The 21,891-nt window shown below is 37.9% G+C and overlaps 1 protein-coding gene across 3 annotated transcripts in view; it reads left to right on the forward strand.

Annotated features, from left to right (window-relative positions):
• The window catches only part of OPHN1 (oligophrenin 1), a 604,444-nt gene that overhangs the window by 191,420 nt on the left and 391,133 nt on the right, over positions 1 to 21,891 (forward strand). For all 3 annotated transcript variants that reach the window (XM_036304626.1, XM_036304628.1, XM_036304627.1), the window contains exons 4-5: positions 6,357 to 6,418; positions 14,799 to 14,870. In XM_036304626.1, coding sequence (XP_036160519.1) covers positions 6,357 to 6,418; positions 14,799 to 14,870 — 134 coding nt within the window. The remainder of the gene's footprint in view (positions 1 to 6,356; positions 6,419 to 14,798; positions 14,871 to 21,891) is intronic.

Consider the following 21,891-nt stretch of genomic DNA (forward strand, 5'->3'; position numbering starts at 1 on the left):
CTATTTGAAGAAATAATGACAGAAAACTTCCCCCACCTGGTTAAAGAAATAGACTTACAAGTCCAGAAAGCGCAGACAACCCCAAACAAAAGGAATCCAAAGAGGACCACACCAAGACACATCATAATTAAAATGCCAAGAGCAAAAGACAAAGAGAGAATCTTAAAAGCAGCAAGAGAAAGAAACCCAGTTACCTACAAGGGAATACCCATACGACTGTCAGCTGATTTCTCAACAGAAACTTTGCAGGCCAGAAGGGAGTGGCAAGAAATATTCAAAGTGATGAATGCCAAGAACCTACAACCAAGATTACTTTATCCAGCAAAGCTATCATTCAGAACTGAAGGTCAGATAAAGAGCTTCACAGATAAGGAAAAGCTAAAGGAGTTCATCACCACCAAACCAGTATTATATGAAATGCTGAAAGGTATCCTTTAAGAAGAGAAAGAATAAGAAAAAGGTAATGATACAAATTATGAACAACAAACATGCATCTATCAACAAGTGAATCTAAGAATCAAGTGAATAAATAATCTGGTGATCATAATAGAATCAGGGACATAGAAAGGGAATGGACTGACTATTCTTGGGGGGGAAAGGGGTGTGGGAGATGAGGGAAGACTGGACAAAAATCGTGCACCTATGGATGAGGACAGTGGGTGGGGAGTGAGGGCGGAGGGTGGGGCGAGAACTGGGAGGAGGGGAGTTATGGGGGGGAAAAGAGGAACAAATGTAATAATCTGAACAATAAAGATTTAATTAAAAAAAATATTCAAAGTGATGAATAGTAAGGACCTACAACCAAGATTACTCTACCCAGCAAAGCTCTCATTTAGAATTGAAGGTCAAGTAAAGAGCTTAACAGATAAGAAAAAGCTAAAGGAGTTTATCACCACCACACCAGTACTATATGAAATGCTGAAGGGTATTTTTTATACTATGCAGCTGTAAAAACGAATTCCTACCATTTGCAACAGCATGGATGGAGCTGGAGAGCATTATGCTAAGTGAAATATGCCAGTCAGAGAAAGATAAATATCACATGCTCTCACTCATTTGTGGATTATAATGAACAACATAAACCAATGAACAAAAATAGATGTAGAGACAGAGAAGCATCGATCAGATGCTCAAAACTCAAAGGGAAGGCACGGGAGGGTGGGGTTAAGGAGGAAAGATCAACCAAAGGACTTGTATGCATGCATATAAGCATAAGTGATGGATGTGGACAACAGGGGGGTAGGGTGAGGGCAGGATTGGGGGGATGAGAGGATATTGGGAGGATAAGGACACATTTGTAATATCTTATTCAATAAAGAAAAAGAAACTGAAAAAAACAGAGGAAGAAGATGAAGAAGAAAAAGAAGAAATATGAACAATAAAATGACAATAAATACATATCTATCAACAATTGAATCTAAAAGTCAAAATAAATTAATAAGAAATCTAATGAACAAAATAATCTGATGAATAACATACAACCAGATATATGGCAACATGGACAGAATGATGAATCTCAGAGGGAAGGGGTCAGGGGGGATGGGAAGAGATTTACCAAAGATCTTATATGCATTTATGCATTACCTATGGACATAGACAATATGATGGTGAAGGCTTGTCCCAGGGTGGGAACCAGATGGAGGAGGTCAGTGGGGGAGAAAGGGAGTTATCTGTAATGCTCTCAACAATAAACATTTTTTTAAAAAGACGACAATATTGTTAATTTCTCCATGATCCTTCTATTGGTCTACATATTCAATGTTATAACTATAAAAAATCTTATCTCTCAGAAATTGATAAAATCATACTAATATTCTTATAGAAATTCAAGGGATCTAGCTAGAATAGCCAAACAATCTTCAAAAACAAAACAACAACAACAACAACAAAAAAAAACCATGTTGGATGGCTTACAGTTTCCCATTTCAAAACTCATTGCAAGGATATTGTTTTCATGACTGTATCGTACTGTCATAGGACAGACATAGAATTTTATAGAATTTAATTAAGACACCAAACATAATTCCTTACTTATGGTTAATTGGTTTTTGACAAGTGTGCCAAGGCAATTCACTGTGGAAAGAATATTCTTTTCAATAAATAATGCTGGGAGGCCAATGTCTTATTTGGTTCATATGTGCATTGGAATGCTTTTTAGCCATAAGAAAAGAAGAAATACTGCCAAGTGTGACAACATGGATGGATCTTGAGAATATCATGCTGCTAAGTAAAAGAAGTCAGGTAGAAAAGTCAAGAACCATACTTTTCACTCATATGTGGGATATAAAACTGAAAGCAACAAATGAACAAACAAGACAAACAAACAAAACCTAATAGCCACAGACAACAGTGTGGTATTAACCAGAGGGATGGGGGTGTGGGATTAGGAGGGGGTCAAATATATGGTAATTGAAGGAGATTTGACTTTGGGTGGTAAACACATAATGCAATGTACAGATGAAGTATTATTGAATTGTACATTTGAATGCCACATAATTTTATTAGCCAATATCACCTTAATAAATTTAATAAAATATAATACTGGGATAACTGGAGAGACGCATGTGAAAGAATGATGTTAGGCCTGTTTGTACACAACATGTACAAAAATTAACTCAAAATAGATTAAGAAACTAAAGTATGTGTTAAAAGTACAAATCTCTTAGAAGAAGAAATAAAGGTATAACACAATCATGCACCACTCACAAAAATTAAGTTGAAATGGATGAAATACTTAAATGTACAAGTGACAAATGAAGGTAGATAAATTGAATTTCAACAAAATTTTAATCCTTCTTCAAATGACAGTTGAAAAACAGCCCACATTATGTGAGGGAATTTTGAAAATCATCTATCTGATAAGGGACTTTTGTCCAGAATATATAAGTACTTTTACTACTCATTAATAAACACAAATAACCCAATTATAAGATGGGCAACATAATTGAATACACATATTTACAATGAAGATAAGAAACAAACTGAGCTTACATGGAAAAATGCCAGAATAACAAACAATCTCTTGGAACCTTTTTTAGCTAAAGTATTTGAGAACAGCAGGTCAGTGAACATTTATATTTTTTCCTATTTACACTTTCTGATTAGGGTATTTTTCTTCTTTGTGCCGAGATTGAGCTTTTAATTTGCGGCGTTTGCAAAGGTGACTCCCCTGGATATGTGCAGTAACTTAATCCTCAGAAGGAAAGAGTGCCATTTTTTTGGTGTTCTGTATTGACCCTGAACTTAGTTTCATTTGTACTTGGAATGCTGGATTAGTTGAGCAGTTCATTTGGGAAGGGAAGAAAAAAAAATATTAACATGGATTCCTTTGTTTCTCTGTACTTATAATGTTTGTTGTAATTCAGATACCATTTAAGAATATACTTCCTGTTTGTGGTGAGAAGTTGGGAACTTTAAAATAGAAGTTATTAGAATTGAAAGGGATGGTTAAGACTATCTAGCTTAATTTGGCTTAAATGTATTAGTTTATTTATTTAGTATATTAGGAAAATGAAGTCCAGGGAGAAGTGACTTGCCCAGTCACCTCACCCGTAAGTGACAGAACTGGCACTAGGAGAGTAGAACATTGGGATGGGGAAAAGGTAATGTTTATTATTGACTATGAGTTGGCATTCTACATTTACCTTCTAATTTAGTCCTCAAAACAACACTCTCAAGTATTTTATTATGCCTATTTTACAAGGTAGGCAACTGAATGTCAAAGGGTTCAAGTTACTTAATTAAAAATTGCACATCAAGAGGATGGTAGACTGAGACTATAAATCCAAGTTTATCCCAAGCTCCTGCTCCTTCTATTTCTTTCTTAAACTATAATCTTCGTCATTTATTACCCCATCTAATGCTATTTCTTACATACCACATGCCCTTTCACCTACAATCCCACAAAAGCTTTTCAGAAATCTGAGAAACAAAGCTATAATTTAGGGATGGATTTAGGTTTATTAGTAGACACAGAGAGCAATGGAACAGAATTGAGAGCTCAGAAATGTATAATCAACTAATATTTAACAAGGGACCCAAGAATACTAAATGGAGAAATGACAATCTTTTCAACAAATGGTGCTGGGAAAATTGGATATTCTCATGTAAAATAATGAAACCATTCCCTAGTCACACACTACTCACAAAAATTAACTCTTAATGGATTAAAGACTTGAAAGTAAGACCTGAAACCACAAAACTCTGAGAAGAAAATAAGGGAAAAGCTTTTTGGGGTGAGTCTTAGCAGTCATGTTTTTGCTATGACACTTTAAACACAAGTAATAAAATAAAATAAAACTACACAAGTTGGATTACATCAAATAAATAATCAACAGAATGAAATGCACACCTATGGAATGAGAAAATATTTGCAAGTCATCTATCTGATAAGGGGCTAATATAAAAAATATATAAAGAACTCATACAACTCAGCAAAAAAGCAAACAAACAAAAAAACCAAATAATCCACTTTAAAAATGGGCAAAGGTCCTGAATAGATATTTTCCTAAAGAGATATTGAAGTAGTCAACAGGTACATGTAAAGGTGCTCAGCATCACTAGTCATTAGGGAAATGCAATTAAAAACCATGATGAGATAGGACCTCTTGCTTGTTAGAATTGCTATTATAAAAAAGACAAGATGTAATTGCTGGTAAGGATGTGGAGGAAAGGGATCACTTGTGCATCGTTGGTGGGAATGTAAATTGGTGCAGACACTATAAAAAACAGTATGGAAGTTCTTAAAAAAATTAAAAAAATAGAACTTCCTTATCATCTGGCAATTCCACGTTTGGCTATATATCTAAAAAAAATGAAATTACAATGCTGAAAAGATATCTGCACCCCTATGCTTATGGCAGTATTACATTTAATATTCAAGACATGGAACAATCTAAGTGTCTATTGAGGAATGAATGAATGAATAAGGAAAATATGATATACAGTATATTTAAAATATCACACACACACACACACACACACACACACACACACACACACACACACAAACACGATAGAATACTATTCAGCCACAGAAATGAAGGAAATCTTGCTATTTGCAACAACATAGATGGACCCTGTGGAGGTTAAACTAAGTGAAAAAAATCAGAGAAAGACAAACACTGTATGATATCACTGCTTTATGGAATCTAAACAAACCAAACTCATAAAAAAAAAGTCAAATTTGTGATTGACAGAGATGGGGGTGGGCTGGGGAAATTGGGTGAAAGTGGTTTAAAGTTATAAACATTCAGTTATAATTAAGTGCTGTTGATGTTATGTAGAACATGATAAATATAGTTAAGAATGCTGTATAGTATTGAAACGGGAAATTTGGACTGGAAATGCGCGGTGTTCCCTTAAGAAGGATGGTTCCCAGGCTCTTGTCTGGTGGAGAAGAAGAATGAAACCATGGACAAAAGGTGGTATAGCAAAGGTGGAAATTTATTGAGAAACAAGCACAGACTCCCACGTGGGAAGAAGAAAGAGTTCCACTGAGTCCCTTTTTCCTAAGGTTTATAAAGGCTGCAGTTCTTTGTGACTTGATATCCCCTCTGATTGGTCACTATCCCCTTCTGATTTGGTCACTATAGCAACTCCAGAGCTCAAAGGTTGAACCTAACATAGGAAACTCGAGGCTCTCCTTCTTTCTTCTCCCTTATTGTTTCCCTATTCCCTCTGGGCTTTCTTCTTCTCTTTTTGAATGAGAGGCTTCCTTCCCTTTATTCTGTATTTGTATACCTTTCTGCAGCTCCCAGTCCCCTTATTCTATAGGAATGTGCCTTCTGCTGTTTCCAGCTCCCTTATTCTATGGAAATGTACCATTTGCAGCTCTGTAGCCCTGTGCTTTTTCCATGGACTCCTTAATTCCTCAAATTTCCTAAACCTGCCTATTTCACCCATAAAAACTCCTATTTTACCCCTAAAAACTCCTTTCAGTATAGTTTAAAGTTATAAAGAGAGTAGTTCCTAAAAGTTCTCATAACAAGGAAAAACAAAGTTTTTTTAAGTATATGAGGTGATGGATGCTAACAACTTATGGTAATCATTCCACAATATATGTATATCAAATCATTATGCCATACACCCTAAACTTGTATATTGTTGTATGTCAATTATATCAATAAAACTGGAGAAAAAAATCTTTTGGGTGGGGGTATTGGCAAAATAAGAAACGGAAAAGATAAAACAAACACTGGACAGCACGGAACACATTCTTCTATTGACCTTATATTTGATACATTCTTTTAGTGGCCATGTGGGTGTGGGACATAGGTTCCTACCTCCTGTTGTACAGATCTCTGTCTACTTGCCCATCAAGTACCATGATTAATTTTTTTTTTTTATCCTTTTAGCTGAATCCTTCAAGGAATTTGCTGAATTACTCAATGAAGTTGAAAATGAAAGGATGATGATGGTAGGTCACTGCTACTGGGCCTGGAGCCTAGAACATTGCTTATATTGGGAATTTTCCCTGTCTTCTTTGGTTAGATGAATGCTCTATTGTTTTGGTTTTTGTCTCATGGCTTCCTGGTACTGTAAAGACAGAAAATAGATCTGGCTATTTAAGCTCAAGCTCCCACCCTGAGAGTTTAGCATCTCAGGTCAAGAGAAATTAGTGTGGAAATCCTATTCCTATTCATTTCAGTGAGAAAGGATTTCAGAGGACACTAAACTGGACTGTTGAATATTTCACCAAAATTATGATCTTTTTGTTCTTAAGCAAATTATCCATTTATTTGTCTCTGCTTCCAGTAATAATATGGGCTTTATTTACATACTAGAGGCCTGATACATGAAATTCGTTCAAGGGACTCAGCCCTTGCAGCCGCAGTGGCTTGCCTCACCCCTCACAGCCATGGCGGCTTGCCTCAGCCCTCGCAGCCCAACTTCATCTGGAAGGTTGTCCAGCTGTCCAGTCTAATTAGCATATTACACTTTTATTATTATAGATGATTGATTAATGCAAATCTATTATGAAAACTTATTTCTTACATTTAAAGTTTAATTAAAAATGACTTTATAGTTACAGCAATTTTAGTTTTATTGGAAAATTGAGTGGGAAGTACAGAGAGATTTCATATGCTCCCTTTCTCCCCCTACCCCTTCCCACACACAGTTTCCCCTATTTTTAACATCTCGCAAGTGTTGTACAGTTGTTTCAATTCATGAGCGAATACTGACACAATATTAGTAACTAAAGTCCATAGGTTACATTATATTTACTCTTTCTGTTGAACATTCTATGGGTTTTGACAAATGTATAATGACATGAATTCACCAATAAAGTATCATCATACAGAATGTTTTTACAGACCTAAAATGCCCATGTTCTTAACTTAGTCATCCCTTTCTCCTTCCCTTATATAAGAACCCTTGGCAAACACAGATCTTTCCTTTTACTGTGTTTTATCTTTTCTAGAATGTCATATCATTGGAGTCATACAGTATGTAGCCTTTTCAAATTTGCTTCTTTCACTTAGCAATATGCATTTAAAGATTGTTCATGTCTTTTCATATTTTCATGGCTTGATAGCTCATTTACTCTTATCACTGATATATATTCCATTATATGGAAGTACTACAGTTTGTTTATATTTTCACCTATTGAAGGACATCTTGGTTGCTTCGAATTTTGTCATTTACAAATAAAGGTGCTATAAATGTTGTATTGCAAATCAGCGAGCTAGACAAGATGCCTTAATGAGCTAATTAGTTAGGAGTCATCTTTATTGAGCGCAGGTTCAGAGCAGATTACCTCTGTCAAATTCTGAACAAACACAGTAAGGAGTATTTCCTTTTTATATTCTTCTAGTTCTTTGTGTTAAGTTATTTTTGTAGACAGCTTGTAACCTTGAGTACATATCATATCTAGCAAACACTTGTCATATCTATACAGACAACTTGTAACCTTGAGTACATATCATATTTATACAGACACCTGGAACCTTGGGTACATAGCTATACAGACAGCTGGCATCAGTATCAGTGTATCAGTCCCTTATGTTAGATGGCTAGCTTGCAAGGTCAGACAATTAAGCTTATCATTTCTATTATTCAAGCTAAAAAACAAAGTTATTTTACATAATAAGAGACTATCTAACAATAACAGAGTTGACCTACAGAATAAGAGACTAAGAATAACAGAGTAGTTCAAACAGCAGTTTTATTCAGCAGTTTTCCAAAGAAGGGATTACTATGTTTCATAAACATGTGTGCAGATTTTTATGACATTAATTTTCAACTCTTGGATAAATTTATGAGTGAATTTTCTGGATTGTATGGCAATAGCAGGGCTAATTTTGTAAGAAACTGCCAAACTTTATTTTATTTTATTTTTTTATATAATTTTTTTCTTTATTGATTAAGGTATTACATATGTGTCTTTATCCCCCAATGTCCCCCCCCCCACCCATGATTTCAAAGTGACTGTAGCATTTGCGTTTCCACCAGCAATGAATGAGGGTTCCTGTTGCTCTACATCCTTGCCAGATTTGATGCTATCAGGTATTTTGAATTTTACCCATTTTAACACATTGTGGACAGATCACGAGAATTCTCGTGTTTTCTATTCTAAGGCTTGTGGGCAATCACGAGATTTCTTTTAAAAGATAAAAGCTTGTAATAACATGTAATAAATAACTTCAAAATGCAAGGGGCATTTAATTTTAAAGCATGCCTTTAACATTTATGTAAAACGTTTTTTTGTACTCATTCAATGGAAACTCATCTGGCCACTGAGTAAAGCTAGCAATAAAACTACTGATCTGCAATGTGTTTAATAGGTGTATGGTGAGATCTCATTGCTAGTGTAGTTTGCATTTTTCTGATGATGTATGATGTAGAGCATCTTTTCGTATGTTCATTTCCTATATGTAGATCATCTTTGGTGAGGTGTGTTTGTTCAGGCCTTTTGCTCATTTCTTTTTTTGGTTGTTGGAACTTTGTGGAGGACAACAAAGAATTCTACCTTTTGTTTCCTTCATAGGATGTATTCCTATTGGCAGACCATTTCTGTTAAGCCCATTTATTCCGATATCAAGAGTTCTTTCATCTGTAATCACTCTTCCTTTTCAATATTGTGGTACTGGCTTCTCAGAATACTGCTCTCATTTCATGTAGGCTTCTAGAGAAGTAGCATTGAAAGCAGGGCTTGGAGTTAAGAGAATTAGAGACTATTAGGCTCTAATAATGGCTGTTCCACTAATTTACTTGTTAACTTTAGATTTATCACACATTTCTCTGAGTCTCTCTTTCTTCATATGTAAAATGATGAAAATAATCTTCAACTCCCAAAGTTGTTTTAAATACTCCAAATTTAATAAATATGAAAGTGTTTTATTACTAGTAATAGCAAAAATCACTGATTATGTGTATTGTGTTTAGTTACCTTTTGTTGCTTCCATGATTTTGCTTGTGGAAATTTCACTTGGGAAATTTCTTAATTCAAGAGATTTTCTTCTAAGGGGACTGAAAGGCCAATATGGGTAGTTTCCTTGGAGTCTGGTATCTGACTTACTAACTAATCCACACTCTACTAAATGGTATTTTTCCTGCCTGAAGAGTTTCTGGGCTGCTGCCAATGTTGATCTCAAAGCCATTCACCCCCATTTTATTCATATACCATCAGAAAGCTCAGCTGTACTCTCTTCAGCCCTATTTGTTTCTTGATCTCTTTTATTTACCCAATTACAAAGCTCTCAAATATTGAAGTAGGATTCATCTTTTGAGATGTTGTTTTTCTCACCCTTCTTGCTGGCTGTTTGCCAAAAGAGTGACTCATTTTCTTCTGTCTTTAATTATGTTGTGCCCCTCTGTCTCCACAACTCTTCAGTCATGTACTGAGTGTTGGCTCCCCATTTCCCATTTAATTTCATGAATGCTGTGAAGGTTAGGCTCAATGAGGGCCTTTCACAATATGCCAGAAATTCATTTCTTGACTGCACCTCTTCCATTTCTTGGACTCTAATACCCCAATATGGATAATGTGGGAGATGTTAATCACCTTTTTAAAATCAGCTTTTTATCCTTTCTATAAGAAGAGACCAAAAGAAGCTTTAGAAGATCAAATAGTAAGTTCAAAGTCCTAGCATGTGACAATTGCAAATGTTTTAGTCACCCTCAGAAATGAATTTAAATTGTGGAAAGAACTAAGGAGGGAAGAAATGAGAAGGAGCATCCCAGCTGTGATTTCTTAAACAATACCCTAGTGGAGGTTGTAGTACCTTAGAAGGTGGCCTTTAGAAGTCTGGATGACAGACTTCCTGTATAGTTAAAGATAGGAGGTTTGCCTAAGTGAATTTATGACTCTGAAGGGGACTTTATAGGCAATGTGCAAGGTCTGTCTTTGAGGACTGCCAAGAATAACCTAAAGAGGCCCATGATATTTAAAACAGTCTGTCCTTCATTCCTTCTTTTGGTAATTGGTTAACCATCAAAGATTACTAAGCAGTTTTTCACTACTGGGTTGAATACCATCTCTACCCTTCTAAATGTCCTATCTAGTGTTAATATGTGCTTCATTCAATAGAAACCTGATTAGATATACTCACTAATATGTTTAGCATGTCCCTTATTATTCCGGGGATTCTACCCTGACATAACAGGTAGGATAGGAACTTTTCTCCTAGAGAGCTCACAAAATGGATGCAGTGATCAGAAAGGGGATTAAGGACCAGCATTTATGAGTTGTTGCTAGATTTCTTCTTTTTAAAATTACTTTCTAATTACAGTTGACACAGAATAACTAGTTGCTAGAATTTTAAGTTAAGGATAAAAAAGAATGAAAAAGAAAACAGAACCAAGCTTCAGTGTAACCTTTTCATACATCTCTAGCTCTGTGTTTTGGCAGAAAGTAGTATAATAACCAATTAATGTCAAAGAGATGAAGAGGTTCAGAGTATCTATTTGTTTTGTAGGAGAGTGGGAGCAATATTGCCAATGTCATTAAGGGAAAACTATAGACTCCAATTTTGGTGAATCATGCACTACTTTCTAGATTGAGACAGGCCACACATATAAAAAGCAGTAGCCTTATGGGTCAGTATGACCACTTCCTATGCAACAAAATGCCCCTTGGAACATAAAAAACAACAACTGGATGCCTGCATATGCAAGGGCTCACCTGAATGAATACTCATATATCAGCTTGATACATGCTACTCTCTTTAGAAGTGGCAAGTCTCATAGTATCACTTCTTCTGTACTCTGTTGGTTCAAAACAGTAACAAATCCATCATATTCAAGGTAGGGGACAGAGACCTAAGCTCACAATGAGAGGAGAGTCACAGAATTTTTTGGCCATGTTTTAAAACCTCTACAAAGCTCAAAAAATGACTCCCTGCACTGAATTTGACACCAACACTTAATTTGTTTCCATGTGGGCATACAAAGTTAATAGCATGTAATCCATAATCCACAGAAGTGTAGTGCATGCGGGGCAAGAGCGACAGCCTGGTACTTTCAGTAGACGGATTCTTGTTTCTAATTGAGAGTCACTGGTGTCTTTATTTTTTATACCAGGGCAGTTAGTGGAGCTATTTGATTGGATAAAAGTTTGCCCATTTAATTGAACCTTGACTCATACCTGGATACAACACAGGAGATCCAAAGTGCCTGTAGGACCTGGATAAATCTACACTAATAAAATACAAACTTGCAAATTGACCATACCTTCGCTACACCTTAAGCCACACCCACCAGCCAATCAGAGTGACTATATGCAAATTAACCCAACCAAGATGGCGTCCGGCAGCCACAGAGCTGGAGCCAGTTGGAAGCTTGGTTGCTCCAGTGATGGAGGAAGCCAAGCTTCCCGCCTGCCGCTGCCGGCTCTGAGCTCCACTCAAGGCAGCAAAGTTTTAATTATAGAAGATAAATAAACCCCAGATACCTGCTTTCAGCCGGCCGGGCCCACGGAGCTGGAGTGAGCAGGAGGCTTGGGTTGCCTCTGGCGATGGAGGAAGCCAAGCTTCCTGCCCACCCTGGCCAGCTCTGAGCTCCACACAAGGCTACAAAATTTCAATTATACAAGGTAAATAAATCCTAGAATAAAAAGAAAAAAGAAAAAAAGGGAAGGCTGGGAGCTTCCATCACCAGGGGGCTTGGCCAGCCTGAAAACGGCCCTCAGCCCCTCACCCAGGCTGGCCAAACCTCCATGGGGTGAGGGTTCCCACTAGGGGGGGCGTGACCAGCATGCAAACAGCCATCAGCCCTCACCCAGGCTGGGCAGGCACCCCAGCGGGGACCCCCACCCTGAAGAGGTTGTGACCAGACTGCAAACAACCATCAGCCTCTCACCCAGGCTGGCCAGGCAACCCAGTGGGGACCCCCATCCTGAAAGGGGTGTGACCAGCTGCAAACAGCCATCAGCCCCTCACCCAGGCTGACCAGGCACCGCAGTGGGGACCCCTACCCTGAAGGGAGTGTGACCAGCCTGCAAACACCCATCAGCCCCTCACCCAGGCTGGCCAGGTACTCTAGTGGGACCCCCACCCTCATCTGGGACACACTTCAGGGTAAACCAGCCGGCCCCCACTCGTGCACCAGGCCTCTATCCTATATAATAAAGGGTAATATGCAAATTGACCCTAACATCAGAACGACTGGGAATGACTGGTTGCTCTGACACACACTGACCACCAGGGGGCAGATGCTCAATGCAGGAGATGTCCCCTGGTGGTCAGTGTGCTCCCACAGGGGGAGCTCTGCTCAGCCACAAGGTAGGCTGATGGCTGCCAGCACAGCGGTGGTGGTGGGAGTCTTTCCCGCCTCCTCAGCAGCACTAAGGATGTCTGACTGCAGCTTAGGTCTGCTCCCTACTGGTAAGTGGACATCCCCCAAGGTCTGCCGGGCTGCCAGAGGGATGTCTGACTGCCAGCTTGGGCCCGGTCCCCCAGGGAGCGGGCCTAAGCCAGCAGGTGGACATCCTCCGAGGGGTCCCAGACTGCAAGAGGGCATAGGCCGGGCTGAGGGACCCCCCCGAGTGCACAAATTTTTGTACACTGGGCCTCTAGTGTATATATATATATATATATATATATATATATATATATATATAGCCCCAATTTGCCAAATGCTTTTTGGTGGTAGTTTAAAAATTGCTTCTTAGTTTGGAGAATACAGGACTGGTCAAAATTGGCTTTTGACTCTGTCTTCTATTGTTGTTATCTTGTCTTATTGATACTTTATGTCTCATCTGACAAGAAAGCCAGTCCCTCAGTTACATGTCTTTTAGTAGATCAAAATTAATGCAACACGTCCTAAAATCCAGCCCTTCAGATGTGTTTGCTAAAGTCCTCCAATAAAGTGCAAATAATTCACACCACTGAAGAAACAAACCCCACTTGCTGCTTTGGACAGCTGCCAAGAGGTTTACATGAAGACAAAGTTTTATGTATCTCTATGTGCCCATTGAATAAGGGATTTGATTTGGAGATGATGTTTTTATATCTCTAGAACATATCAATGCCAATATTTTAGTACCTGGACAGGCTCAGGCTGTTCCTATCAGCTTCTGAGCATCTATAATTAGGTAATTGGAAGGCCTGGTCTAGTGTTCTGTCTGTTGCTTTTAATAATACACAAAATTCTGAAGGACATGTTCTGGTTTTATGACATACTAGGAGAAGACTAGAAACAATTTATCCTAATGGTATTATTGCTAACTCATTTGCTTCCCATGAAGTAGTTTGCGCTTCGTAAAACTGGCCTTTTCATGTATTTTTCACTCTCTTTTCTACTTACCACACATACTTCAGGCTTCCTGTGTGTGTTTGTGGACATGACTCTGGATATTTGTCTTTTTTTAAAAAAAAATTCTTTATTGTTTAAAATATTACATATATCTCCTTTTTCCTTCATTGACCTCTCCCCAGCCATTCCCACCCCCCAGCTCATGTCCTCACCCCACTACTGTCTGTGTTCATGTGTTATGCTTATATGCATGCATACAATACCTTTGGTTGCTCTCTTACCCATCCCCCCACCTTCCCTCTGAGGTTGGACTGTTGTTCGATGCTTCAGTGTCTCTGGATCTATTTTTGTTCATCAGTTTATGTTGTTCATTATATTCCACAAATGAGTGAGATCATGTGATATTTATCTTTCTCCAACTGGCTTATTTCGCTTAGTATAATGCTCTCCAGGTCCATCCATGCTGTTGCAAATGTTACGAGTTCCTTTTATTTTAGAGCAGTATTGTATTCTATTGTGTAGATGTACCACCGTTTTTTAATCCACTCATCTGCTGATGGGCATTTAGGCTGTTTCCAAATCTTACCTATTTAAATTATGCTGCTATGAATACAGGGGTGCATATATTTTTTTCTGATTAGTGTTTCTGATTTCTTGGGATATATTCCTAGAAGTGGGATTACTGGGTCAAATGGGAGTTCCATTTTTAATAATTTTTTGAGGAAACTCCATAGTGTTTTCCATAGTAGTTGAACCAGTCTGCATTCCCACCAGCAGTGCATGAGGGTTCCTTTTTCTCCACATCCTCACCAGCACTTGTCGTTTGTTGATTTATTTGGATATTTTTCAATTAAAATATCTGATCAGACTACCGGTAAAATTACAGAGAAATGTCTCTAATGTTCCTTCTCTCATTTCCTTTCAAAGCATTTGATTTTAAGAGACCAATATAGGAAAATGACAGCAACAAAACCCAAAGAGCCAGCACACTAGTTAACATTTCACTGGATGGTATATTACAAGGAAATGCCCTAGTAACAAGGAATCTTGAATCTGATTTTGCTAAACTAAAAATTGTTTTGTGTGTTCTTTCTATTCTCTAGGTACACAATGCTAGTGATTTGCTGATCAAACCCCTGGAAAGTTTTCGGAAGGAGCAAATAGGCTTCACCAAGGTACATTTCTTTTATATGCATAACATATAAGATAAATATCACAAGTGCTGTATATTTTTTACAGCACTTGAACAGTTGTTTGGCAACCACTTTTCAGTTTTCGGGGGGGGGGGGCGGGGGGGAGAAGGGTTTATCTATATAAGAAAACACATCATCAAAAAAGATGAGAAAATTAATTGGCTTCTGGCTTTGCCTTCAACTAGTTATGTATCTCTGGACAAGACACTTCTCCTTTGGGAATTTCAGGTTCTCCATCTGGCAAATGAGGAGTGTGATAATAATAGCTATTATTTGAAGACTACTTATCCTGGCTGCTATGGCTCAGTGGTTGAGCATCGAACTATGAACCAAGCTGGTCACACTTCCCTGTCAGGGCACATGCCCGGGTTGTGGGCTTGATTCCCAGTAGGGGGTGTGCAGGAGGCAGCCAATGGATGATTTTCTCTCATTTTGATGTTTCTATCTCTCGCTTTCCCTTCCTCTCTGAAATTAATAAATATATATATATATTTAAAAGTGAAGACTACTTATTATGTACTGAGCACTGGACTAGATGCTTTTTATTAATTCTCTAATTACAACAAACCTGTGAGGTTCTGGTATTATCAGCAGACACATCTGAAGGGCTAGATTTTAGGATCCATTCACAAATGGGGTCTAAGATTTGGACAAGGGAAAGAACATGACTAAAGTTATATAGTTAGTAAGTGACAGTAGCCAGGATTTAGATCTAAGGATCTTTTTAGCTTCAAATCTCCCATTCCATTAAGCCATAATATCCATATCTGTGCTGTGCAATATAGTAGCTGATAGCTGTGCAAATGAAATAAATTAACAAATCAGTTGCTTAGTGGAACCAGTTATATTTCAACTGCTCAATCGGCACATGTGGTTAGTAACCACTATATTGGACAGCACAGATATAGAACATTTCCTTCAATGTAGAAATATCAGTTGGACAGCTTTGTGCCAGTTAATCTCAGCTTGATTACTTATAGAATGCCGATTTTTCAGGTTCTCATAAAGGGGTATGAATAATTATGAAATTTATTCTTATCAGCTAGGTGTAGGCCTGTTTTGTGAGCTACAATATGTATGCACCATGTAACCAAGAGTGTCTACCAGAACTAAATGTAGTAACTTGACCAAGCATCTGGCCTTTTTAGTACTAATAACATATCATTCAGTGGTTATTATCTGCAATATCATGACCAACAGTTTGGATCCAGGATATGAAAGTAGCAAGTTATGAGAAGAAAGAGCAGACTAGTAGAAGTGCTCCCACTGCCTGATGTCATCATTCAAGGTAACATGGACATTATTTGAGTGATTGGCATTCAAGCACAGTCAGTTCTCTGGATAGCACAGCATTTCTGGATTCCACTCAGTTCATCTGAAGTCTCAATAACATGAATAGTTAATTGGACAAGTATATAATAGGAGAGAAGAATCTTTATAATCACAAGTGTGATATGAAAATAATTAACTGCTTGTAATTGACTTGATAATTGTTACATAATACTGAATAAAAAGGATGAAGAATAGATGACATAAAAACCTTTACACATGGTTTACATTCATTCCTGGATGAGAATAGGAAAAAGGAAAGGAAGAATTTGCTGCAGTGGTTGACTTCATGTCATCTGAGGGGATGGAAATGAATTTCTATTATATACTTCCTATATCACAGGCCTGGGCTGACGATTTTACATACACTATCTTCCCTTAATTATTACCGCAAACCTGTAGGATGTATAATATCCATTATCCTAATGAAGAAACCGAGACTCAGAAAGGTTAAATTCCTATTTTTTCCTTACTTCTTTATCAGTGGGGCCAACCTATACACATACAAGGAAAGTGATCAACGTTTGGTGTGAGAGTCGTTTTCAAGAAACTATCTAAAATCCTCCTAGTAGTAAAATGTAAGGTAGCAGACAGAGCTCTGAAATTAGGACAAGAGAGTGTAGCTTCCAGTCTACCCCTCTATTTTGTTTATTTATTGTCTCTCAGTTTGAACACTCCTCAAAACCTGTTCTGTGAAAATGGACAGAATTCCTTTAAACATCTCTCCTTTACAGTGCACAAGATGTTAAGCTTTCTCAGCAGAAGGTGCTAGCAGCTAGGAGGATATTGTTAGAGGAAAGGGTACGCCTAAAGTTTATGGCTGCTACACAGCTGGGCCAGTAGAATGGGAGTGAGATATTGGTGGGACTCTGGCCGCATCACACACCCGGAATACATGGTCCCTCAGTAACCTCCAAGCCTCCCCTGGCCTGGTGATAATCTTTTTGCAGTTCTCTCAATATACGTCTCTCCCTGAAGGGCTCCCCACCCATGCTTTCCCCCATCTTTCCTCTGTAGGTCCCCTATGTGGCACACCTGCTGAATAAAGGCTTAAGAAAGAGCTGCTACTCCATGTTTCCTTTGCCAGCCCTCATACAAGCTGGTTGTACCTTAAGATGTTTCCCCTGAAGCAGGATGGCTCTGCAAAGCTCACTTCAATCTAGAGATTTTGCCATCCTCTGTATACCTTTCCCACTGTCTGCTGGTTGTCTTTTCCCCTCTGCATTCTGGAGAGTTGCCTCCTTCTTACTTTGTGACTGCAGACCACCAGGCCAAGCTAGCAAACTTCTCTGCTATTCAGTGGCTTAAATTATTATACCTTTTTTTCAGTGAGATCTAAACCCCTTCCAAATTCATTCTCCCTGGGGTACCTTTCCTCAGCCTGTGGAACTGTACAGAGTTAGTTTCCGTATATCTTATATTTCCTTTTTTTAGTTTAGTAAATTTGTAGTTTATTAATTTTTATACTGATTTCTATCTCTTGATTGGGCCCAGACTGATACACCCAGCATTGCTGGGAGATGGCTCCTTTGACTTTATTAGTGTTGGTATGTGCTTTGTAGGACCTTACAAATATAGATGTATATTCCCATTTGAACCCCAGAGCAGCCTTGTACAGTAAAGGTTATTATCCCATGTTTACAGATGAAGATACCAAGATTCAGTGAGATGTAATGTCTGAGGCACTCAACCAGGAAGTGTTGAGTGTTTCCTTCCACGACTCGCGTGGAGTAGGGTTCGGTATCTGAAAGAGGAGCCGCACAGCAAATGAGAGAAAAAGACACGAGATAATTTTGCAATATTGGGGGACCAGGCGGCAAGTCCCGAAGGACTTCTCTCCCTTATGCTCAGGCCTCACCAAGCTTTTATTGATCTGGGATGCCCCTATAGCATAGCCCTAGGCAGGTGACCCCCTGCAACAGGCAGACTAGCCCATCAGCAAGGATTTACATAATAATAAATGGGGGAGTAGTTTCAGCTACCACTGTCTGGACAAACAGAGGTGGCGCCTAGCTAAGACCTTTGGGAGGGCTTCAAAGGCACCCAGCCTTCGGGGGGTTTCGGGGAGTGCTCTGTCTATGCTTATCAGATAGTGAAGGCAATAAACAGTTTCCCACAAGGAAGTGGCAGAGCTTGGATTTGAATTCAGTTCTTCTGGTTGTAAGACTAGGGCTCATTTCCCTTTATGAGAGATACCACTTCTCTCTGGTCTTCAGTTTTCTCATGTGTACAACATGAACCATGGACAAATAACTCCTAATCACCTATTCTGTTTGTAATTATCAGGGCAATTAACTAAATTTTCATCTGTTGAGTAATTGAAATTGGCATATCAGAATTTAGTGTATAAACAATTCTGAGGATAATATGAAAAAATGGAAATGTTTCATTAATATTTTATATTGATTACATGTTTAAATGATATCATTTTGGATATATTGGGTTAAATAAAATATATTATTGAAGCTGATTTCACTTGACTTTTTCCCTTTGGGGGATTTTTAAAATTAAATTTATTGGGTGAAGCTAAGCAAAATACGTCAGACAGAAAAAGTTAAGAACCATATGATTTCACTCATATGTGGGATATAAAATGGAAATCGTTTTCCTTTTTTTAATGTGACTATGAGTGATTTTTAAATTCTAATATAAAGTTCTTGGAACAGTACCTGAAAACAGTACCTGTTTTCTGTCATTGTTGTTGTCGTCATCATCATCATCATCATCACCATCACCATCACCATCATCATTATCTTTGGCAGCAAAATGGGGAGAATAGAATGCTTCCAATGAAATTTTCCAATTTATGATGGGCTTACTCTGATTTACAAATAAAATAAAAAAAATAGAAGTTAATGAGTAAGGCAAAAAGAGACGGTAGAGGCAATGAATGTTTCCCAAGTGGCTACTGATTTATGGAGGGGTTTCATGTCACCAGGCCTCCAGATCTGTGTCTGCGTCACTGCAAGATGTTGGAGATGTCTTTTTGTCATAGATAATTTTAAAAAGTTAACAAAATAACAAAGTTCTGAGAATTAAGAGGGTACACATTGTGAATAAACATCTTGGTTATCAAACATGATTAACCTTTTCAAATGACACTGATGCTATTACCGCTTGAAATAATAATTGTTTTGTGTGAAATCTGTGGAAAGATAATGGGACAAGCATGGAGGGGAGTGGATTGTGATACTCAAATAATATTTTTCTCCTATGGATAGATTCTGAGCTGTTGGTCAGAGATGTAACTGGCTAATGCAAGTTACTTTGCAGAGTCCATTTGCAGGCCAGTGAACTCTGTTGTCAGTTCCACTTGGGTGACTGCATCCCAATAGATAGGGCCATTCAATAACAAACTGTCAGAAGGCTATTTTCTAATATGTCATTTCACAAAGATAACCAGTTCCCATCAGGTTAACCATTGTGATGCCTTGGGAAATAGCTTCTGTTGTGCAATGGTTTCTGATTGCCTTCCTAAGCTTGAAATCACCAGCCAGATGATTTCACAGGTATCATCTCCATCAGAGTTACCCTCCCCCTCCAGAAACTGTTTAGGTGGGGCTCCTAACTCCATACTTTAGCCAGAGCAATTTCCCTTGGATCTGTTTTATCTGGTGGACTTTTGTGGAACTATTTTCTTTAAAATAGGATTCTATTTTTTAAAACAGGAGGCAGCCGATCAAGGATTCTCTCTCATCATTGATGTTTCTATTTCTCTTTCTCTCTCCCTTACTCCTTGAAATCAATAAAAAATATATTTAAAAATATATAAAGTAGTAAAATAGGATCTGTAAATATCTCAACAGTCTCTCATATTTCTCTACTCCTCATAGGTATTAATTTTTAACCATTTTAAAAACATCACTGTGGGCAAATTCATGTACCCTATGAGGTGTCTGCCTTATTCCATCTTCTATATTTTTTCAACCCCATCTGTGTGATAGAAACATTTATTATTTTGATGGTTATTTTTGTATTTTTGAAAAAATATGCTTATATTGCTATTTCTTTATTATTGCTCATACCTTCTTCTTTTCCTCTTCTTGCAATTTTTGATAATTATAACATCATTCTAGTGCTTCTATTGCTTACCTCTACTTTAATATTTTTAGACCCTTATTTCTTACTCCATTAACTTTTTTTTTTTTTTCACTGTAGCTTGGTAAGATGAAGATATTAGCACCTCTGTCTTTCTTCACTACCTCTTAACCCTCAACTCTTGTCAGCCACATCTTTACTTTTCACTGTTAGGGTTGATAACATTTTTCTAGTCTGGGACCTTAATTACATCTTGTTTGTGATTATTATTAGGCTTATTTTACAGGGACAAAAGCAAGTGACAAATCCAGGATTTGAACTCAAGTTTCTTGGCTCTGAGTCCATGCACTTTAACATTTCTTATATTGAGTTAATATAAATCTTTATTTCTGGTGACTAGGATAAGTCAAGTATGATCCACTTCTTTGCCCTTTTCTCCAATTTCTTGTCTACTGGCTTTAGAGTTCTTTATCTACCTATGCTAAACTCCTGTTTTGTTAACTCTTTCTAACGCTCTCACCCCTCAAAAGTCCCAGCACACACAAAATTTGTGAGTCCTCCATATGTGTGTATTTTAGCTATCACTTGATTAGCAGAACCTTTTCCACCATTATTTCCCTTGTCAGCACCATGCAACTTCCTCCCCTCTCTCCAAGGTCAAGGGAGGATAAATGAGGCCCAGTCTATCTCTGTTCATAATGGGTCTTTCATCCTGCAGTGCAGAATGCTGGGCTGTCCATTGGAGACTACAGAATAAAGACTCAGTCACCCCCCTTGGACACATGACAGGGAAAGCATTTGTACCCTTTGATTCATATTTTTAGGGTCTTGTCAGATTTGCCCACAGTATGATGTTTTTAGTTCTCTTTCAAGAATGCCCTTGCCAAAGTGGAACAGCCACTGAATCAAGCCTTTGTGTGGTCTCTGGTGGTCCAGAGCCAAACTATCTGACACATCTGAGGATGTATTTAGCCCACTTTTTGGAGAGTTAGGACTGTTGTGGAAGCTATGTTGTCACCTAATAGATGGCAGGCAAAAAGGAATTGGCTATAAAACATAAGATTGTCAGTCTTGTTGCTGTTTTTTCTCCATGAACAGAGATTATAGAAAGAAGTTTAGGAAAAGGACCTGATTTGGAGATAGATGGGGTTGAAAAAATACAGAAGATGGAACAAGGCAGAAACCTGGTAGGGTACATGTCCACCCTGCATTTCAAAGGCCAGTGCATGTCCTGGCAGAGGGGAATGCTACAAGAGCTACGCTATGTGACAGTAATCCATAAGTGATTTTCAAGCCAATATCAAATATTTTATAGGCGTTATAATAATAATTACTATCTACTGTCTACTTGCTATATGTCATCACAGATATGCATTATTATCCATATCCTACATCAACACTTATAATGGCCAAATAATCTGTCCAAAAACACATAAATGATATATAGTATCAAGTTATTAACAGAAGCAAGCTTTAACCAGATATTTTGTTACTACAGAAACCATACGCTTTCCACTGCACTGCACTCTGAACCTGGCTTTGTGGTGATGCAATGGAAAGACTGAAAAAAAAATTGATAATGCCTAGCAACAATTGAGTGGGTAAATACATTGTGATAAATTCATTTTACATTACA

This window comes from Myotis myotis, unplaced genomic scaffold (assembly GCF_014108235.1).
Source record: "Myotis myotis isolate mMyoMyo1 unplaced genomic scaffold, mMyoMyo1.p scaffold_m19_p_4, whole genome shotgun sequence".
Taxonomy (NCBI): Eukaryota; Metazoa; Chordata; class Mammalia; order Chiroptera; family Vespertilionidae; genus Myotis; species Myotis myotis.